General features: G+C 34.4%; 1 protein-coding gene and 2 long non-coding RNA genes across 5 annotated transcripts; all 3 read left to right on the forward strand.

Moving 5' to 3' along the window:
* Nucleotides 1-573: 573 nt before the first annotated feature.
* On the forward strand, nt 574-2644 carry LOC132304686 (early nodulin-like protein 6). Its single transcript, XM_059802419.1, has 3 exons — nt 574-772; nt 1327-1612; nt 2494-2644. The coding sequence occupies exons 1-3, from the start codon at nt 574-576 to the stop codon at nt 2642-2644; spliced, it is 636 nt and encodes a 211-aa protein (XP_059658402.1).
* Nucleotides 2645-10907: 8263 nt separating this feature from the next.
* On the forward strand, nt 10908-12499 carry LOC132302676 (uncharacterized). 3 transcript variants are annotated; one of them, XR_009480896.1, is made up of 3 exons: nt 11516-11530; nt 11884-12172; nt 12328-12499. It is a non-coding gene; the product is annotated as an uncharacterized LOC132302676 (long non-coding RNA). The 3 variants fall into 3 exon arrangements; XR_009480895.1 differs by lacking the exon at nt 11516-11530 and adding an exon at nt 11545-11559; XR_009480894.1 differs by having other exon boundaries at nt 10908-12172.
* A 1928-nt stretch (nt 12500-14427) lies between these two features.
* Nucleotides 14428-19850, forward strand: LOC132302679 (uncharacterized). Its single transcript, XR_009480897.1, has 3 exons — nt 14428-14791; nt 14880-15986; nt 19628-19850. It is a non-coding gene; the product is annotated as an uncharacterized LOC132302679 (long non-coding RNA).
* The last annotated feature ends 1803 nt before the right edge of the window (nt 19851-21653 follow it).

Genomic DNA, 21653 nt, shown 5'->3' on the forward strand with positions numbered 1-21653 from the left:
CCGCCTCTCAATTCAGGTTGGGTTAACAAAATATTGGGCTTGGACATCTTGTTTCGTTGTATCTGCATCTTGGGTCGAACACACTGATGCCTTCTCCCCTAATCAGGCCAATTTTCTGGGCCTTCTACAGTGATTAATACAATTACGATTTCCTTTCGCAAAATTATAATTTGAGTGAACTCAGTGAAGAAGGAGAAAACAATTATTTATTTATTTATTATTATTATTTTGAAAACATTTTCATGATATGTGACTCGATCCTCTTCAAAAAAGAAAAAAAGAAAAAAAGAAAAAAGAAAAAAAAGAGGAAGGTATTTGATATAGTGCCACGTGTCTAGGACCTAGAGATGTTTGAGGTCCGTTACTCACGCAAGCAAATGTACGAAGTCAAAGGTTGCTAGCCCTTATATGCCCTACAAAACGGTACATGGAACAGTCCTGTCCCATGACTCTCTCTCTCTCTCTAACAAACTCATTTAAACTCCTAAAACCCTTCAAAATCAACTTTAACATCTCAACCTAATCCATATTAATTTCTTCCAAAAACAACCTCAAAAGAGTCATCCATTGAAAATGGCAACTATCTTCACAACTTCATTCAAACTCATCATCCTCTTAGCTCTCTCCTCTCCCCTACATCAGCCCCTACTCGTAAATTCAGCTGAATTTGAAGTGAATGATGAGAAAGGCTGGATCATTCCCTCCTCTACTAGTAACCAAACTTACAACAAATGGGCAAGCCACCATAGGTTTCAAGTCAATGACACTATTAGTAAGTGTAACACATTAACCTATATGTCTCTTTGTTCCCAAAGGGGAAGCTAGGTTGAGTGTTGGGGCTTGCTAGGGTTTTCGGGTCCTGTTAAGAGCGAGCTATATTGCATGTGGTTGTATGCACGTTTGCCTATTGAGTGATTGTATGCACGTTTGCCTATTGAGTGTTCAAACCTGTTAGGGTTTTCGGTTCTATTAAGAGTAATATTGTGGTTATATGCACATTGACTTGTTGAGTGTTCGAGTTTGTTAGGGTTTTCGAATCTTATTAAAAGCAATACTGTGGTAGCATGTACGTTTGCCTATCGAGTGTTCGAACCTGCTAGGGCTTTTGGCCCTATTAAAAGTAATATTGTGATTGTATGCACATTGCCTTGTTCAGTGTTAGAACCTGCTAACTTGAATTGCTTGATTTCGAAAAAAAATTAAAATAAAAATAATAATAAATTACTATATAGTTGTCTTCAGGCATAGACTCATAGACTTTTATATATATATATATATATATATATGTTGTACATGTATAACATTCTTTTTTTTACTGTTTTACAGGATTTAAGTATGAAAAAGATTCGGTTTTGGAGGTGAGTGATGAAGAGTACAGTAAGTGTCACTCGTCTCGCCCGATCTTCTTCTCCAACAATGGAGACACCATCTTCGAATTCAATCGTTCAGGGCTGTTTTATTTCATCAGCGGCGTCTCGGGACACTGTGAGAGGGGACAGAAGATGATCATCAAAGTGTTGGAGACTAACTCGTCGCAGCAGCTCCAACCACCACCAAGCCCAAATATACCTGACCTGAGTGCTGCAGTTGGTCCCACTGTTGTTGTGTTGCAGTTTGTTGTGTCATTCTTTAATTTCTTTTAATTTGTTCTTGTTTTAGATTATATTTTTTGTTCATTGGTTTCTAATATTTCTTTTAATTAAATCCTTGTTTTAGCCAAAATCTTTGGACTCTATTGATAGTTATTGTTATAATGAGATTGATGTCTATGAAAAGCATCACAAATATTCAAAACTGTTTATTTCATCTAAATTATGGAGTGTGTGTAGTGATGTTATTCATTTGGCCTAGAAACAAATAAACTGAAAGGCCTGTGGCCTAATAGTTCGAGTCTCACAAGACCATTGTGGTTTTTATTTTTTATTTTTTGTCTCTCAATCTCAAATAACTGTTACAATGCTTTTGGGTAGATTAATTTGAACCTACATTTGACTCTGTTCTATTCATTTGCAACTCTAACATAGGAGCACTTGAAGAGATACCTACAATTGTTCTCTAAAGATCGGGCATGGGCCCTACATATTATTGTTCATTATACAATGCTTCACGGGTATTTACATCGTTTACAGGTATTTACATCGTGCCCTACATATCATTGTTCATTATACAATGCTTTACGGGTATTTACATGTGGTACTCTTAGTCAATGCATTTCAGGTGAAGATGATCATAGACAACCAATACTAATGGGACATCTGAATACTATTGGGAACTGTTGGGAATGGTTCCGGAACCGTACACACCCCTAGAGGAGACCTCTCTATCTCCTAAGGTATGAGGACCGCAACACCCTAAACGTTCCTTTGAACATTAGTATTCTTGAAAATCTATATCATAAAATTGTCATACTTTTTGTGGCTTATCACTATCAGTACGATTATACAGTAAACCTTTTTTAGTAGATTTCTGTTAAGAGATTGTACGATTATACAGTAAAAATTGTCATTCTTGGCTGCCGGAATTGGAACTTGAAACTCGGGTTCTCAAGCTAGAGAGAGTCGTTGCTGTGCTAAAAGCAGCAAAATTTGGCAACAAATGTGTGAAATCTAAGTATAGCAGTAGTTCAACTTTAGCTTTAGGATAATGGATTTATAGGATTTGATTGATTTCAAATCATATGGCCAGCCTGCTTATAATTTAAGTAAATTTGTTTAGAGCTCTTACATTGTTAATTTTATATCTATTATTCAGTAAACTTCTTTATGAGTGCACTTATATATGTTTTACGTAACTTCTTTTCAAATATGAGAAAGATTCAGTAATGGCGATGACTGATGAAAAGTACGGTAAGTGTCACTCGTCTCAACCGAACTTCTTCTCCAACAATGGGGACTCTGTCTTCGAATTCAGTTCATGATCTAAATTTTGGCTTCGATTTGTTGGACGTAGTCCTTTGACTTGTGTATATAGCTCTAACTTTCCTAATGGTGACAGTTATTTCTGATCTTGTATGCAAGCTTTTCTAAATGTTAGTTGAATTCATATTGTGTGGTCGGGAAATCTTGGCATGGTGAGTCTGGAACACACAACTCATTGCAAATATCTTCCCATTTTCCAGTGAAAGACGATAGCCAGTGCTTGAAAAATTCTTGGGAATGCCAAGAACTTTGCCGATCACATCAGTATGAACAACATAGTCCTTCCCAAACAATGACACCTCAAAATATCCTAAATCATGAACCTTGCGGATATTTGAATAGAAATAGTGAACTAAATCGGGACTATAAGAATTCGCCATTGTGGTAAACAACAACCACTTGTGCTTCTCAATGTAGTCAACCAATTTCTTCCCCGGACTATCACTAAGTTTCTTCAAGTTCACATTTCTTTCCGATTTAATCGGACCTCCTTATACACCTTAGTGTATAATTGCCAAGCATGCTCGTTGTAGAAGTGTTTTTGAGCAAACTCAATTTTCCTAATATCAGATACTGAAGGATACCCAGATGGTATCTAAGTAGACTGCGAGCTAGAACGCACAGGAGAGGTGGGAGCATCCCTTGGAGCGGTTGAACCCTCTTGTGATTCCCGGATGGTTATACTTGTTCGGGCTCTTTTGGGAGGTGGCGGAGATGCAATTCCTTTTCCTTTGGCTTGTCGAGACAATTTTGGAGGCATCTTGTGTTCAAAGAATTTTGGTTTGACGCTCCGAATCTCACGTAGTAATTTTTTGGAACACTTGGTATGCACTTTACAACTTGTTCTTGGACAAACAAGTTTGAATCTCCAAAACCCCCAAATATCAACACCACAACAAGCAAACAATAACTCAATCTCAATCCAACCAACTCTTAATCTTCAACTTGAATAAGAATATTAACCAATCCACTAAGTTCTTGTCAAAAACCCCAACCTCCACAAAATTTCTTGAAATCTCAAACTTCAATCTTCAATCTTCAAATCTCAAGTTCAAATGATGGATTCCATGTTCAACTTGTAATTCATGATGCGAATGATGCAAGAATGGAACAAAATATGAAGATATATATAAGTATGTATATGAAGTTATGTAGAGAGAAAGAATTACATATAGAGAGAGAAAGTGGATGTATGCAACCAACCCAATGCCAAAATGGGTTTCTTAAAGCCTAATTAAGTCCGCTGCCAGGAACCGGTAGCCAAAGTAGGAACTGGTTCCCACTGGGCAGTGAGTAAAACGTGGTTTTGGATAATTGTTGAACCGGTACCAAACTTGTGGTACCGGTAACCAAGCTCCAAAGACTTATGTGCTGCTCCTTTATAGCTTGAATCGGTAGGAGGTTCCTAGAATTGGTAGGCATATGACAGACCTGAAATTTTTAGACTTAAAATTTTCAAAAAACAAAAAAATTTCTAAGAGTCTTTTGAAACACTCAATGATCAAATAAATAAACTACAATCAAAACCAAAAATCTTTTTGAATTTTTTTTAGATTTTATATTTTTGAATTTTAATTTAATTTAATTTAAAATTAAAATAAAGAACAAATCATTGGGCAGTCAATTAAAGTCATTCAAGTCCACACATGATCCAAATTTCCAAAAAATTTTCAGAGATATCTATGAACATAAATTTTGTCTCAACAGAATATTCAATCAATTTTAATTTTCAGGAAATAATCACAACACGAATTTTAACTTGTAAATTTTAATGAAACATTTAGAAATCAATCTAGCAAGTTCATGTGTGTGTATGCAATCCATCTCATCAATTTTTAATCAATTAACAAAAATCATTGTCCAAACTATATTGATTGAAAAACATCAAGATAAAATTGTCTTTGAACAATTTTTCTAAGTAAGGTGGCTTTCACTCTAATGAGCAGACAGTAATTCCCCAATTCAATTTGTCTCTGGCCACCTTCTTTTTTACTCATTTAGCTCCTCTTCAAAGTCTAATGAGAGCTTTCGAACACATCTTAATAGGTAGCATTTTCCTAAACAAAGAATTCAACAATTTTTTTTATTTTTCTTTTTCATGCTGAATCTATTTTTTTTTTTTTTTATTTTTTATTTTATGGTCTTATTTTTTTTTTTAAAACAATAACCTTTATAACTTTTATGATCAATATACTCCAGTCAACGATTCACAGATTTTCAATCAAAATTTTCAGATTTAGATTAGTGCACAAAAGGTTATGAACATAAGAGATTCAAATCTAAAAATTACTTAATCAATGCAAATCAATTTTAATTGTATAGATTACAAACCAAGAATCTATTTTTAATTAAAAAACATGTGTCCAAATTTGCATTCAAAGATAGATCATAAATTCAATGGAAGTATTTTCACAAATATTTCATAAAGATTATGATCAGAAACTCAACCCTAAACCAAATCCTAGCAAGTGATCCAATGGCAACAAAATTTTCTTTTAAACACAAGCCATGATTACTAAAATTCATAGGACTCAATAAAAAGGTGAAGTCTTTTTGGAAACTTGTTCCAAGGACTTAACAGGCACATATTTGATCAAATCAGACTTTTTGATCTACGCATCTCACTCTCAATTCCTGAAATTCGTTAACATTCTTTACCTCCCCTTAAGCAAAATTTCAGTTCTAGAACACTTAGGTGACAATTTTTTTTTCCTCCTAGAACACACCTTTTTCTTAGCATGAGAATTTTGAGACTGAATTTTAGAAAAAATTTTCTTTTTCCTGCATGTGAAGGCATGAGTTATACTTATATCCATTCTTTCCACAAAAAGTGCAATGCAACAATTTAGGCACATAAGATATATCAGAATGTGATGCATCAGGCAAACATAGTTTAGGCATAATAGTAGGTTTAACAAAATTTGTTTTATATACCTTGATTACTAGAAGAACTTTTAACAAATCATAACCCTGTTTTATCATTCACATCATTACCCATGTTGATTATCTTGTTCAAACTATTTTGACTCATATTGAACCCTTTCAGTTTATCTTGTTCAGATTTCAATTCAAGTTTAAGATAATCATATTTCAAAGTAAGACATTCCTTCAATGAGTTAGCAACACTTACCTTATCCTCAAGAATGATGATTTACTTCTTAAGCTTAGTGATGACAAAATTGCTTTCAACAGCCTTCCTTTTGCCTTCTCTCCTTTTACTTGGATAAGCTCATTTGCTAGCTTATTGATTGCATGTTTGGTCTCAATGGTTTCTTTGACCATCTTCTTCAGTCTTTCTTCGTCCTTTTCAGCCTCTTCAACCTGTTCATCACGAACTTCATTGTGTTCATTATCTGAACTGTCAGAGTTAGATAAATTAACGACATGAGAACCTCTATCAAGAAAAGTGATATAAGAAAAATCATTAAAATCATCCTGAAGAGAATCACTATCACTTAAAGTAGAATTTTCAGACATAGAAACTTTAATTGTTTTTTCTTTATTCCTATCATTTTGTTTTTAATTCCTAGGACTATGACAAATATTGGATGCGTGACCTTTGCCACCACAATTCCAGTAAGTAAATTCCGTTTCTTTTGATTCTTCTACTTTCTTCTCATTAAACCTAAACTTTGACGTTTTGTCAAAATTTTGAGAATTAGCCATGTTGCTATTCCTTCTCCTCTGTTGCCTTTGAAAATCTGACTTAATTGCCTTGACAAAAATATAATATCATCCTCAGAGTCATCATTCACAGAATGCTCAACCTGTGTAGATTTTAAAGCAAGATTTTTCTCCTTCTGACTTAAATTAAAATTCTGCATCTCAAAAGTTTTTAATGAACCTACCATCTTATCTACTTGACAAGTAGTCAAATCCCAATGTTCAGAAATGGTTTCAACCCTAATCTTGAATCTTTTAGGTAAAGATCTTAAGATTTTCTCACAGATTTTTTTATCACTAACTTTTTTCCTTAAATGACGCAGTTCAGAAATTATTTCAAGAAGACTAAAATAAAAATTAGAAAATGATTCATCTTCTTTCATCATAATATTGCCAAATTTATGAAAGAGCAACTGAATTTTGGACAACTTCATTTTTGAAGTTCTTTCATGAGTAACCTGCAAAATATCCCAAGCCTCTTTAACCTCTTTAACAGTTTTACAATAAGAAATTCTAGCATATTCAGATGGAACAACAAAATTAATAATTGAATATAAAGCTTTGTCATTAGCATCATTACGCTCAGTTTTAATAGCTGTAAAAAAAAAAGTATCTTTTAACTCTTTGACTATTTTACCATCCACAGTTGTATCTACTGTAAGAGGTGTATAGCCAGATTCAACTATTGCCCAAGTTTTACCACCAGAATTTTGCAAATAAGCTCCTATCCTTGATTTCCAAAAATTGTAATTATCTCCTTCAAATAAAGGACCACGTTGATTAGAACCACATTCTTTCAACGCATAAGATATGATTAAAACAATTTTTGAAAATAAAACTAAACTTTCCAACAAGGATCAACTCAATATGTAGAGATTGGCTCTGATACCAATTTGTGAGTCGTACGCAGCGGAATGTATAAAGGAAAGTTTTAGGTTTTGTAAAACAGATTTTTGTCATTACCAACTTTATTTATTTTAGCAATTAAACAGTTAATCATATGTAGATAAAATAAAGCAAAGTATAAAGTTAGAGATGACACCAGGATTTTGGCGAGAAAACCCCAGTTGATAAAATACGTCAACTGTTATGGGAAAACCTCGTGGACTGTGCAGTCCAAAGTAAAGCAATCCACTATGCTTGAAACAAAGTATACCGAACTTTGACTCTAGCTCACACTCTATCGTTCTACCAAACACCAACTGCTGACCCTCTGTCTTTGCGACTCCCCATTCAACAACAACTTGACCTCAGACTTATACTTGATATTTGTAGAAAAGTAGCAGGTAGATCAGATAACACTCCACGAATGCTCCAACCCTTTCAAAGTGTGATTATTTTTACTTCTGTTTTTCAATCGTCTGAATGATATAGAAGAAGATCTGCTTTGCCTGATCGATGTAGATACAACTGTATGATCACGATCAGAATTCGAACCCCACAACTCTAACCTTACTAGGTGAATATGTGTATGTTCTAGAAAGACAACAAAAAAATCAACTGTGATTTTCTGAGGGGGATAAATTTCCTAAGACTTTGTATGATATATGAATAATTATTAAAAGCCGTGAATAAACTTATGTGTATGACATGGTTTATATAGAGGTTTTCAAAGTCGTGTTCCTTCTGAAAATAAAGGAAATTTCGTGCGTAGGACTTAAAAGGAAAGTTGGATTAAAAAGGAATTAAACAGAACAAGGAAACTGAAAATTTTTTGCAAACAAGACTTCTGGGACTGGTTCCCACATTTGGTAACGGTTCCCAAAGGACAGTAAAAGTTTCTCGGATTGTAGCTTCTGGAACCAGTTCCCAAATCTTGGTACTGGTTCCCATGTAACAGAATTCAACCTGAACTTAGAATTTCTGTATTTTTGGAAATCTGAAAATATACCATGTATATTATTGTGTCCTAAGTGGAAAACGATGTCCTATTGTGTTATTATTTTCTTTTCGATAATCAACAATACTTTTCTCTTCTGAACAAACTTTCAATTCTGCAGTCGATGTCGAGTTCGATATGGTAACTAAAATTATAACTCAACTAGGACTTGTTTTGTTATCGAAATATGCCAATTACAAAAATATATCTCACAATGAACAACAAAGTAGATAAGTAAGGTGTTAGTCGCTTTTGTGTGAGAGTGTTTCAGAAGAATGGCATCACAAAAAGTTGAGAAAACTACTGGACAGGTCAAGAAAGAGCCTGCCAAAGCCCCAGTCTCCAAACAGGCCCCTAGGAAGCCAGAGCAGATGACCTAGCAGCCTAAGAAGAAGGTTTGTGCATTCTCACATACATGAGATGTATATATATATTTAAAAAAATTATTATATGTATAGTTGTTTTGATTGGCATTTTAATTGTATTCAGGCATCTGGTAGAGGTGCACCAAGAAGCTGCTCAATATAGTTGTTGGTCCTTGTCATTTTTACTGAAGTTATGTATCTCTTACTAGGCTTGGCCAAATGAATTTATAATAAAAGATACATATATTTGGAAGATAATTGCATCAATTTGTCTTATCTACTGGTTTTCTGCCTTGTTTATTTAAGAAATCAAGTGTCAGGACTGTTGCATGACAGAATCTCAACCTAAAAGAAATTCTAACTGGCCATGAACATATGCTCAAATGGTCCTAAAGCGAAATAGGATATGAAAAAATGTGACTCTCCACAAAACCTTTTTCAATCCCAAATAGTTGCAGAAAGTAATTAAAAAAAAAAATGTTTTTTTTTTTTTTTTTTCTTTTTCCTGACACATAAAAAAAACTTAGAAAGCAGGACAACAGTCATCCTTTATAACATTCAACACCCCGAGAGGATTAGAACTCCAATCCAATCCACAAAGGCGAAATATATCTCTACAAATAGAGAGCATATGTTTGATTTCATAGATAGTCACAGTAGGAACTTCTTCCGAGACTATGAACTGCATGACTGGCTTGCGAGATATTAATTATTTTTGGCAATTATCGTAGACATAACAAGTCCAAGTTGAGTTGTAATTTAAATTACTTGTTTTACAATTCATCAAGTTCGACAGGGACTACAGAACTGGGAAGGAGTTCAAACTTACCATACTTGAAGATTTTGTGAAGAAAAGGGTAAGAACACTATTTTAGGAAGGAATATGAACAAGGTTGGACATTCTACATTTATTATGTTAGTATGAAATTCTCGTAGAATGAAATAAGGTTGAAAGAATTCGAATATTCAGGTCTGCCAACCTTGAACCGGTTCAGCTTCTTTGAACCGGTTTAAAATGCTCAAGTTTGAGTCATTGCCAAACTTGAACCGGTTCAGCTTCCTTAAACCTGTTCAAGATGTCCTGTGCTATACAACTTCAGTTTCCTTATTCTGAATTGTTTCCCAGTTGGTCTAGAATTGTACCAAATCATTTGCACGAATTTTTCCTTATTTTCAGTGGGATTCGGTCATTATATACTCTATATAAACCATGTCATATACATTGGTTTATTCATGGCTTTTACATTATAATTCTGATATTATTTAAAGCCTTAGGAGGTTTATTTCTCTCAGAAAATCATAGTTGATTTTTCTGTAAACGCAGTCACACTTTGGAAGGGTTGGAGCATTCGTGGAGTGCTGTCTGATCTACCTGCTACTCTTCTACAAATATCAAGTGTAAGCCTGAGGTTAAGTTGCTGTTGGATGGGGAGTCGCAAAGCCAGAGGATCGTCATCGGTTGGTGTGGTGTAGAACGATAAGGTGTGAGCCAAAATCAAAGTTCGGTATACTTTGTTTCAATCATAGTGGATTGGTTTACTTTGGACTGCACGAGTCCACAAGGTTTTTCCCATCACAGTTGATGTATTTTATCAACTAGGGTTTCCTCGCTAAAATTCTGGTTTCATCTCTAACTTTATACTTTGCTTTATTTTATCTGTATGTGATTAACTGTTTAATTGCTAAAATAAGTAAAGTTGGTAACGACACAGATCTGTTTTACAAAATCTAAAACTTTTCTTAATACATTCCGTTGCGTACGACTCACATGGCTTACCGGTATCCTTCAACTATAACATTGTTGGCATTCAATAACAAGATTAATCTCAAAGCTTCACGGAATATGGAACCGTCAACCACTATCGTAGAGGAGATACCTTGCAAGAAAAAAAAATGTTGCTGCCTTTTTAAACCTATATCAAATGATACTATTGGAACCAAAAAAAAAAAAATGGAAATGAAGCTAAAATATGCAATATTATGGTAAATATCAACTAATAAACCAACTAGTGTTGATATTATACCAAATTTCCTCTAGACCACACATGCTGGTACAAAATGTAAAGCCAAGCCACAGTTTGGAGTGTTGCAGTTTTGTTATGCCATGCTTTAATTTTTTTAATTTGGTTCTGATTTAGATACTATTTTTTCGTTTATTGGTTTTCTATTTTTTTGTGTCCTTGTTTCAGTCAAAAGCTTTGGAATCTATTGCTAGTTATGAGATTGATGTTGATAAAAAGCTTCACAAATCCAAACTTTTTATTTGAACTAAATTTTGGAGTGCCTGTGTGTGTGAATGATATGATTCACTTGATACTTTTTACTTCAGAAGAAAGATGATAAATTAATGCCATTTATAGTTTCGAATTGCCACCACCACAACTTTAAGATGTAGTGATGAGCTGAGATGAATTAAGATGTCTTATTCAGTAATGCACATGAAGTAATCCCTCAACAAAGACTATAAATTCTTTAAAATGAATATCCATTATGGGGTGTCATTCCAGTAACCGTTTGTTCTGATTCAGGGACAACTTTTACTACGTCTGTGAGAAATTTGTAGAAACATGGTTTTTGTTTGTCCTTAAAATTCAGTAGGTCATTTGATGTTATCTAAAAAGCAATTTAAGGATATTTATTTCACCCCTGCAAGTCTTTCCATGAAGTGAAATCAGAAAAGTAGAAATAATTTTTTGTACCAACAGGTAATACTCAATCTCTTGCAAAAAAAAAGGTATTTTATTTGTTCCTCAGATCACTTCAACTATATATTTTCTTAAATTGCATAGAGTGTCCTTATTAACTGCTTCATAGTTAGAAAACTTAATACATGAAATAAATTTCATGATGAGTACTCCGAGCATGACTATCTTTTAATATCAATTGCCAGATTCTTGAATATAATTATGTGTAAGGGAAAATTCTGTCCTGAAATGATCTGGAAATGAAATTTTTACTTTTAGTATAAGTCTTATCTTCTGAAAATACCAGGCAATGCTTTAGCATACGATTCGTACAGGACCAGTAAGATATGCCTAACCCAAAGCATCTGATTCAGCATTTTGCAGCACCAGTCCAGTTCAGTTATTCCATTTCCTTGAAATGATTTCAAGATCCATGCTTTGATTTTGAATTCTTAAGTATAAATAAACGTGTTTCGATGGAGCTGATAGTACGTTGTGAACAAGAAGGTAGATAAGTAAGGTGTTAGTCCTTTTTGTGCGAAAATGGCATCACAAAAAGTTGAGAAACCTACTGGGCAGGTCAAGAAAGAGCCTGTTAAAGCTCCAGTCTCCAAACAGGCCCCTAAGAAGTCCGGGCAGAAGCCCCGGGAGCCTAAGAAGAAGGTATGTGCATTCTCACATACATGCATACATATATAATCAACATATGGTAGGATTTTTTTCATTGTATTTAAGGCATCACATGACTTTAGGATATATATATATATATAATTTATTATCTTTATAGTTGTTTTGATTGGCATTTTAATTGTATTCAGGCATCAGGTAGCTGTACACCAGGAAGCTGCACAAAGTCCGTGTAATTTTTACTGAAGTTATGTCAGCACTGGCTTGTGAATGATATCTATGTATCTCTTCCTAGGCTTGGCCTAAATGAAATTATAATAAAAGATACATATCTTTAAAAGATAGTTGTGTCAATTTCTCTTATATATGGTTTTCTGCCTTATTTATTTTAGAAATAAAGTGACTGTTCAGTTGCATGACAGAATATCAATCTAAAAGGAAAAAAAAAATTTCTAACTAGCCAATGACGTATGCTCAAATGGTTGACTCTACGCAAAACCCTTTTCAATCCCAAATAGTTGCAGAAAGTAATAAGAATTTTTTATTTTATTGTTATATTTTACCTCACACATAAAAAAAAAAAAAAAAAAAACAAAGCTAGAAAGCAGGACAGCAGTCATCCTTCGGAGCATTCAACACCCCGAGAGGACAAGAACTCAAATCCAATCCACAAATTAAGGCGAAATATCCTGCAAACACAGAGCATCTCTTTGATTTCAGGGATAATCACAGCAAGAGTTTCTTCCGAGGCCTAACTGCATGACTGGCTTACAGTATCCTTCAACTATAACATTGTTGACATTCCATAACAAGACTACGGAAAATGGAATTTTTAGCCACTGTTACTGAGGAGATATCTTGCAAGAAAAAAATGTTGCTGCCTTTTGAAACCTATAACGAATGATGTGGGCCGGAAAGATACTATTGAAATGAAAAAAAAAATGGAACTGAAGCTAAAATATGCTTAACATTATGGTAGATACCAACTAATTAACTAACTATTGTTGATATTATACTAATTTTTTGTTTATTGGTTTTTTTTTTTTTCGTCCTTGTTTTAGTGAAAAGCTTTGAACTCGATTGCTAGTTATTGTTATGAGATTGATGTTGATCAAAAGCTTCACAAATCCAAACTTTCTATTTGATCTAAATTTTGGGGTTTATGTGTGTGTAGTGTAATGATATGACTCATTTGATATATATTTTTTTTATTTTGGAACAAGGATGATTAATGCCATTTGTAATTTCAAATTGCTACCACCACAATTTTAAGATGGAGTGATGAACTGAGATGAATTAAGATGTCATATTCAGTAACCTCTACCTGAACTAACATAGTAATTTCATGATGGAATTTATATGATAGTTCAAAAAATTGGATTGGTTCAATAATCTTCAACCACTCGACCAATATGTCATCTCTTCCATTCTAGTGGATGTCAAACAGGCCACAACTTTGCTCCGTGACCACGCTTTAATTTGTTGGACATGGTTTTTTGAATTATGTAGAGCTGAGGATTGTTAATACGTACCTATCTCAGGCTGAGATAATATTTGTTGAAGTTTTTGTTCAAATTGATGCAACCATCATGATAGAGACAGTTATTACTGATATTGTTTACAAGCTTTTCTAAATGTAAAATTGAATTCATAATGAAAATTATTATTGAAAATATTTCTTAGGGCTCTTACCGAAAAAGAAAATATTTCTAAGGTCCAATTATTTCAATCCAAAATTTGCTGATAAAAAATATTCCGGCCTCACAAAAGAAGCAAATTCAATAGGACAAAAGCAAGTGACAATCAATGAAGAAAACTCCAGGAAAGATGAGTGGTTCAGCAGGAAGAATAAGAACTGATGGTGATCTCTATGCGGTCCATAAAGCCATCAAAAAGATTCTCCATTGTTGGACGGCATTACAATGACTCTTTGGCCGCGTAAACCCTGAGCAAAAAATAGGCTCTCCATTGTTGGGTGGCATTACAATGACAGTTTTGACATTCCTAGAAATCAAACCTAGAAGTTACAAATCATAATGCTTGATTTATTTTTGTCTGCATTCAGATTTTAACCTACATACATACTCAACTAGGTTCAAGGCCGGATGATTAGAGATGAATATAAATTATCCAAGAGACCAAACTGAAAAGAAAGGGTTCACTCTAATATGAAAACACACAAAGGGAGGATTAACAGAAAGGCCAAATAGAATCTCAGTGCGCGAAGTCCCCCACATCAAATTGTCCAAAAAATGATTTGGACATGAAATTTGTTCTTGCTCTCTAAGGCTTATGCTCCGAAAATATCTGTGAATGCTTTTAACATAGCATCTGATTCCCTCGAACTGATACATCTAACTTTTCATTATAGTGCGAGCAATGACTAGCTTCAAGATATATCCATGCTTTGATCTTGAACTCTTTAACTATAAATAAATGTGTTTCGATGGATATGATAGTTGTAGCCAACAAGGAGGTAGATACTTAAGCTTGGTTTTAGTCCCTTTTGTGTAAGAGTGTTCAGAAGAAATGGCATCACAAAAGGTTGAGAAATCTTGCTGCTCTGGCCAGGCCAAGAGCGAGCCTGTCAAAGCTCCAGTCACCAAACAGGCCCCTAAGAAGCCTGAGCTGAAGCCCCTGGAGCCTAAGAAGAAGGTATGTGCATTCTCACATACATGCATACATATATTATCTGTATATACTATATATAATTGTTTTGACCCGCATTTTAATGGTATTCTAGGCATCAGTTGGCGGGACACCAGCAAAGAAATAAGAAGAACAAGAATGAGTAGCAAAAAAATAAGAGGCTGCCTAATCTAGTTGGTGGTTGTTGTCATTTTTACTGAAGTTATGAAAGCACTGGCTTGTTAATCATAATATCTATGTATCGCTTACTAGGCAAGGCCTAATGTAATAAAAATGCATATATTTTAAAAGATTATTGTGTCAATTCCTCTTATATATTGTTTTCTGCTAGAAATTTTGTAATGTTTATATATATATATATATATATATATATATAAGAAATAATGTTAAATGTTATTATAATTAGGCCGTGGGACCCGCATGCATTTTTGGTCATTAAAATGCCCAAAGGTCAGTTTATAGACCACATTAGTCAACAGACTACGCCACATCAGTAACGATGGCCCACAAATCAAACGGTCAATGGTCAAAGATACGTGCCATTTACCACGTTATCACTATACCTCGAACAGAATTGTGAAGACTTAAAGACCTGAGTTGGGAGTAGGACTCAGAATTACCTGGGATCCGAGAGGTATTTGGTTTGGTGGCTGAAGTCCAAGGCTCGTCGAGTTGACCCTCGACCTGACTCGCAGAGAGAGAAATACCATTTTGACTCCCGAAATTATCAACCTCATTTTAATATAGCTTTATAATTATTTGAAATATTTCTCTTTTTTAATTATTATATTAATTAATTCATATGTGATGTCATCCAATAACATCATCTAACCTCTCACCTGGCCTATATAAGGAAGTGTTCCAAGGCCAAGAGGGGTAGAGCAAACAAGGAGGAAAACACCTCCTAGACATTGAGAGCTCTAAGCCGCTCTCTCATAGGTTGTCTTCACAACCTTTATCTACTGCTACGTTTTATCTCTCCATCTCTGGTTTCTATTTTTTTTTTTTTTTTTTTTCTCTTTTCTTACACTAAAGTCTTGATTTCTCCTTCATCATTGGGAATTTTTGGATGCCGTTTGCGACAAATCGAAGAGATCGGTGAGATCTTCAAGTGGGTGTAAGCAATTTCAGTTTGGTGCACTTTAGGGATTTCGAATTTTTGTCTCACTTTGGGAATTTTGGGGCTTTCTATAATTAAGAGGTAGGGATGCTCTAATTCATATTTTCTTTGATCTTTTGTGAGTTTTCCCTTTTAATTTGATTCTAAGCATGTTTGATTTTAGCAATTTTGCCTATGTTGTTGTGGTTGTAGGTAATTAAGGTGATGGATGTATTATATGTGTTAATTGAGCCAATGATTATGATTTATATATTTGGTGGTGAAGATACATGCTTAGTATTGACATTTTAGATGCCCCATTATTTTTAATTGTTAAGAAAAGTGATGTTGAAATTATAAAAATAAATGTTAGGATTTCCCTTAATAATGTGATCATGATGTAGATGGAATGTATGAGATTTATTGTAAATTTTTCTTGAGAAATTGCCATGATGTTAGATATATGATGCGTATCTCTATGTGTGTTATGAATAAATAATATATGTGTGTATGATTTGTTAATTGGATATGGAAAGCATGTTTTTCTGATTATGTCCTTATTTAATATGTGTAATTGTAGAAATTTTGTTGACTGAAAGCATGCTATAAATTCATGAGACATTTCCTCGTTAGTATGGAATGTTATTAAGGTTTGATAATGTGAAAATTATGGTAAATTGTGAAGTATGAAGCATTCATGCATCCATTGGGAAAGAAAAAGTTTTAATATATTTTTTAAAACCAATGAAATTGTTTTGGGAAAAAGTTTTTGAAAAGTGTTTGTGAAAACCTGGACGCCTAGGAGGTGCCTAGTGGTCCGTAGTGTTAGTATGGTCTAGAGAGGGGACTAGGGAGAAACTTTAGTGTGGTTGAGCTAACCAGGCCAGATGCGACAACTTGGAGGTGCCTTGTGGCCGTGGATGGTTAGCCAATCCCCCTTTCGTGACGCCTTGGAGGTGCCTTGGCTCAGATTACACTAACGGTTTGGAAATTGAAACGGTATGGTTTCGGAAACAGGGAGTGACATTGCATGGCATAACACATCATTGGCATACGTGGTGCATTTGGTAATTGGTAGAGAAATGTATGTTTGTTGATGATGCAGTGGTTTTACTTGATTCCCGATATACGAGATGTGTCTTAGACACTTCCTACTGAGCATTTAGCTCACTCTATCATTTTAACATTTTTCAGGTTAAAGAAAGGAAGTGGCTGTAATACCCCAAATTTTAGAAAGGATAGTCTGGGTATTTTAAATTATGATTTTGGATTTTTGTTGCATTTTTATGACTTATTTGCTTAATTGATTAATTATGAATTTATTTTATTATTTGCTTAATTGTGTTAATTCAAATTAATTGTGTATTTGTTTTACTTTAATTGTTTAATTTTGATTTAATTTAATTATGTGATTAATTAGTGTTTTAATAACGTGTATTTTAATTGGACGTATATATAGTTTAGGTTTAGGGTTTTTCTTTTATTGAATTAGCTGACTTATAATTAGTTGGGAATTAGAATTAGGTTTTTGTAAAGGCCTATATATATATAACATTATAGGTCTGCTAGGGTTGAAAAACCCTATTCACGTAATAGTTCTTGTGAGGAAAACACAGAGGCATGTAATGTGCTTGAGAGGAAACACAGAGGCATGTAATGTGCTTGGGAGGAAAACAGAGAGAGTCTTGAGAGATAACCTGTGAGGCTAAAGGAGAAAGAAGGGGTTGCTTCTGGATGGAACCAAGAAGCAACAGAGGAATGAAACAGTGATCAGAGGAGGAGAACAGTCTTGGGGTTGCCGAAATTTAGAGACGACGTTGAAAGGTTTCAAACCGAAACCTAAAGGCAAGTTTTATTCTATCTCCTTCCTGTAAACTTGTGTTCTGTGCATTCTAGTTAGTCTCCAAGGGTTTGATTAATGCTAAAACAGATCTTTTATGCATGTTTAATCTTTATTTAATCCCGTTGAATTAATCTGGTTTGCAAATTCTAAAAGTTTTGTTAACTGGTTCTTGTTGTCTTTGCGTTTAAACTTTGTTTAATTGAGATCATGGATGTATATTGATGTCTTGTAATTAATCTGGGAAGTTGAATGAACACTAGAACAAGTATTAAAAGAATTACAGAGGCCATGGGAATCACCGAAGATGAAGCATAGACGCAGAACGATTTTAGGGAGTGAGACAGCAGGCTCCCAAAAGTAGGGAGCCAGCTCCCTCATCAATAGAGCAGGCTCCAAGGAGTATGGAGCCAGCTCCTAGCTACTAAGAGTAGGCTCCCAATGTTGAGGAGCAGGCTCTCATGCCAAAGGAGCAGGCTCTCAATTTGAGAGAGCCTTCTCTCACCCAGAATTGCGTATGGTTGGTTTTTAGGCGCTGTTTGGACTATACAGGGTATTTCCACTCCGTTTAAATTATATTAAATGGTGTAATTAATTGTTATAGACCTGTAATATTATAGGGAAACAATAATTCATAAATGGATTAAGGAATGAACAGTGTGAATTTAGGGAAAAATCCTACATATTGCACTTTGGTTGTTAATAAACTTACATACTGGAACTTAGAGATTCTTGTGTATAAAATTTTATACTGTTTAATCATATTTAAATAGAGTTATAAGTATAGTGAATTACTTGAAATTAACTATGCTTGGTCTGGATTAAATTGGCATTTAATTTGCTAGTAACTGTATCAATTGGTGGACGGTTTGGAGGATTTGAATGCTTAGATTTATTTTAACAATTTAAATAATTGGAACAGGATTTTTAGGTTCTATAATGAATGCCTAATATTGTTATGTATGTATTAATCTATATTGATGCATATTCTAGAAAATGAAAGGATTTTTGGGATTTTGATATAGTGTGCCAGTTAATACTTCTGATTATCATTATAACACGCTATGGGTTTTAAATTGATGAACTATTATAATTTATGTTCTGTCAATTATGTGGATATGGATAATTTAAATTGTTTATCATTACTCTAGCAATTTAAACGGAGGATATATGGTCATAAACATATGCTGGATGCATAATAGGATCTTGCATATATCTGATTTCTATTATGATTATTTCTGGATGCATTAGATGTTCAAATGAGTGTTGCATCATTTACGGATCATATGCATTATATGCACCGGTATGGGACGGTGGCATATGAGGAAGGAATTAGATCAAAACATTAATCTTTACCTATTCATACATATGGAATGGATTAACTAAAATAGTTAAATCCTACATGGATGCAAGTCTTGTCAACTAAAACAGTTGAACGACACAATGGATGGTTGCTTTATTTTTTTTTTTCTATATTAGGAAGGAAATGGATTTAATTAAAATATTTAAATCCTAGTTTTATGTAGTGTCTTGGCGACGAACAGTTGAGCGGCACTACATTGGTTTTGGATGGGAGTTTATATATATTATGGTACCGTAATATGAGCTTGAGTCTCCTGATCACGGTTATGATGCGTATATCGCCTTGGATGGATAATTGGACCTAATGACGTTCCCTGGTAGGTCTAGGTGTGTATGACTATAGTACGTAAGTTTTGCGTGTTACCTTCTACTCAGATGTGATGATTATAGGTTAGTGAGCATCCTAGAGTGTGTATCTATATCTATATGGACTATTTTAGTTATTACCGAGCTATCTAGGATGTATCTGCGTATCGAGTTTATGTATGGATTGTAGTAGGATAGAACTTGCATGCGGGGCTGACCCACTCTTATTTTTCAGGTGTTTGTCAGTACCAGGCTTAGAGCTTGATCGTGATGATGCAGATACAGTCACTCATTCTTCCGACTACATATGATTTTCTTTCTTATTTTTAGTTTTGGATTTTGATTCTGTAAATTTATTTTTCATTTGGGATTATTAGGAGTCCACTGGATAGATTCCCGAGTTATAAGGATTGGAAGATTTAAATTATATTAAACTTTTATTTTGGAGGATTTTTACATTTAGAATTCTTTTCAGCTTATTATTTTATTTTATTTTAATTCTTTTGTATTCTGCTTGTTTACATATTAATTGTCTGGTATCCCTCGGATCTATGCCTGGACTTGATCACTCGTGGCTCTAGAATTGAGGGGTATCACAGTGGCGGACGACGTTTCTCCACATATTTTAATGAGTTAGTGGACTGTTTGACACATTTTGTTGCTATGATCTCATTTTATTATTATTATTGTTATTATTATTATTATTATTATTTATAAATTCTGGGATGACACGTATATTATGTATTGATATAGGAAAGGACGGTAATGTTTTTAGTTGACCTCGGGTTAGGGTAAGGACCCAGTTAGCGATTCGGACCCTCGGGTTCAGGTCGTTACAAAATTGGTATCAAAACCATGGTTTGAAAACCAGTAGGACGACGAGTAGAGGCCTATCAAGGGTTGTGTGGTAGGTGGATTGCATTGTTTATGTGCTTATGTGTTAAATATTTGTTATCTGAGAAACATGCTTACTTGCCTAATTGTTTATGTGTTTACGGTTTTAAAAGGCATGCCTATTTACTAAGTGCTTACGTGTTTAAATTACCGTTATATGTAAATGAAATGTGAAAGTTTTTTGAAACATGTTATAGATGATAAAGTGGAAAGTATGCGATATATGACGGTGGCAAGCAGTAGGCACGGTTGGTGCAATTTTCTTTTATGCTAATGTGACAAGTATTGAGCCTGATATGTGCAAGCATGTCTTGTTTGGTATTATGATGGTTATTAGGCATGGTTATGCAAGTATTTTTTTTTTTAAATGAAAGACGAGGTGTTTAAAAAATAAATAAATAAATAAATTTAAATGATGGAACATGATTGTATCATGGTATGGGATACAGTTATTATTATTATTATTATTATTATTATTATTACATACACATGTATAGGAGTATGCGGTTGAGAATGGATGGTTGTGTGGGTTTTGACCTGAGTATGTGAGTAGCTCGATTGCTCCAGGGTTATTTGGGGTGCCGGTTCTTATCGAACGAATGGCTTGGACTTTTAGCACATGGATTAAGATATTCAGTGTGTAGTCATTTTGATCTTTTTGTTGCATTTTGTGTGGTGCTTAGAGCGCAACTTTAGAATGGGTTCATATTTTATGGCATAGTGTCTATGTTATGTATGAGTTTCATGCATCGGTGTGTGGGTTCTTCTGACCGTGGAGGTCAAGTGTACGAGTAAGGGTTTTGTAGGAGAAAGGTATGACCTTAGGGGGTTAGTGTTTGTGACTTAGGTCACAATTTAGTAGTAAGGTTCTCTTCGAACTGGTTTGTGGTGGGTGTGATAGAGGTTGCTTGAGTCATGAGTGTAGTCTATGGGTTGTAGACGTGTATTTTGGGTATTCTGGTACGGTTTAAGGAAGCGTGTTGGTTTTGATTATTAAGGGGACTTGTTGGACTCTGTAAGTCTAAGGTGACGTAGGACCGGTTGCGGGATGTGGATCATTTCGTAGTCATGTAAGAATATGTCTTAGACACTTGTTAGTCGAGTGTGATTCCCACTTCGGGAAGCTACAGGAGCGTGTTGTGGGTAATTAACTCTCAGTGAGTTGATTGAATAGCTTGGTAGATGAGTGGGGTTATAGGTTGTTATAGTTGTCAAGAGAGTCTCGAGGTGGTGTATAGTGGAAAATTTTAGCTGTGTAGTGTAGGATTGGACGATAAGGCAGGTATTATGTAGTCATCGGTATGTTTAATGGTTGCGGATGAAGTGATAGATGGTAGGTACTGTGTTACTAAATGGATTGTGTTTTG

Source organism: Cornus florida, unplaced genomic scaffold (genome assembly GCF_030987335.1).
Source record: "Cornus florida cultivar Cherokee Brave unplaced genomic scaffold, ASM3098733v1 CherokeeBrave_3.0.0_Hap2_Chr04, whole genome shotgun sequence".
Taxonomy (NCBI): domain Eukaryota; kingdom Viridiplantae; phylum Streptophyta; class Magnoliopsida; order Cornales; family Cornaceae; genus Cornus; species Cornus florida.

Bases quoted from the DNA above. Each gene is read 5' to 3' on its own strand.
- LOC132304686 (XM_059802419.1), top strand. From the start codon at position 574: ATGGCAACTATCTTCACAACTTCATTCAAACTCATCATCCTCTTAGCT. The intron at 773-1,326 runs GTAAGTGTAACA...ACTGTTTTACAG, and splicing joins TCAAGTCAATGACACTATTA to GATTTAAGTATGAAAAAGAT. The intron at 1,613-2,493 runs GTTTGTTGTGTC...ACGATTATACAG, and splicing joins CCCACTGTTGTTGTGTTGCA to TAAAAATTGTCATTCTTGGC.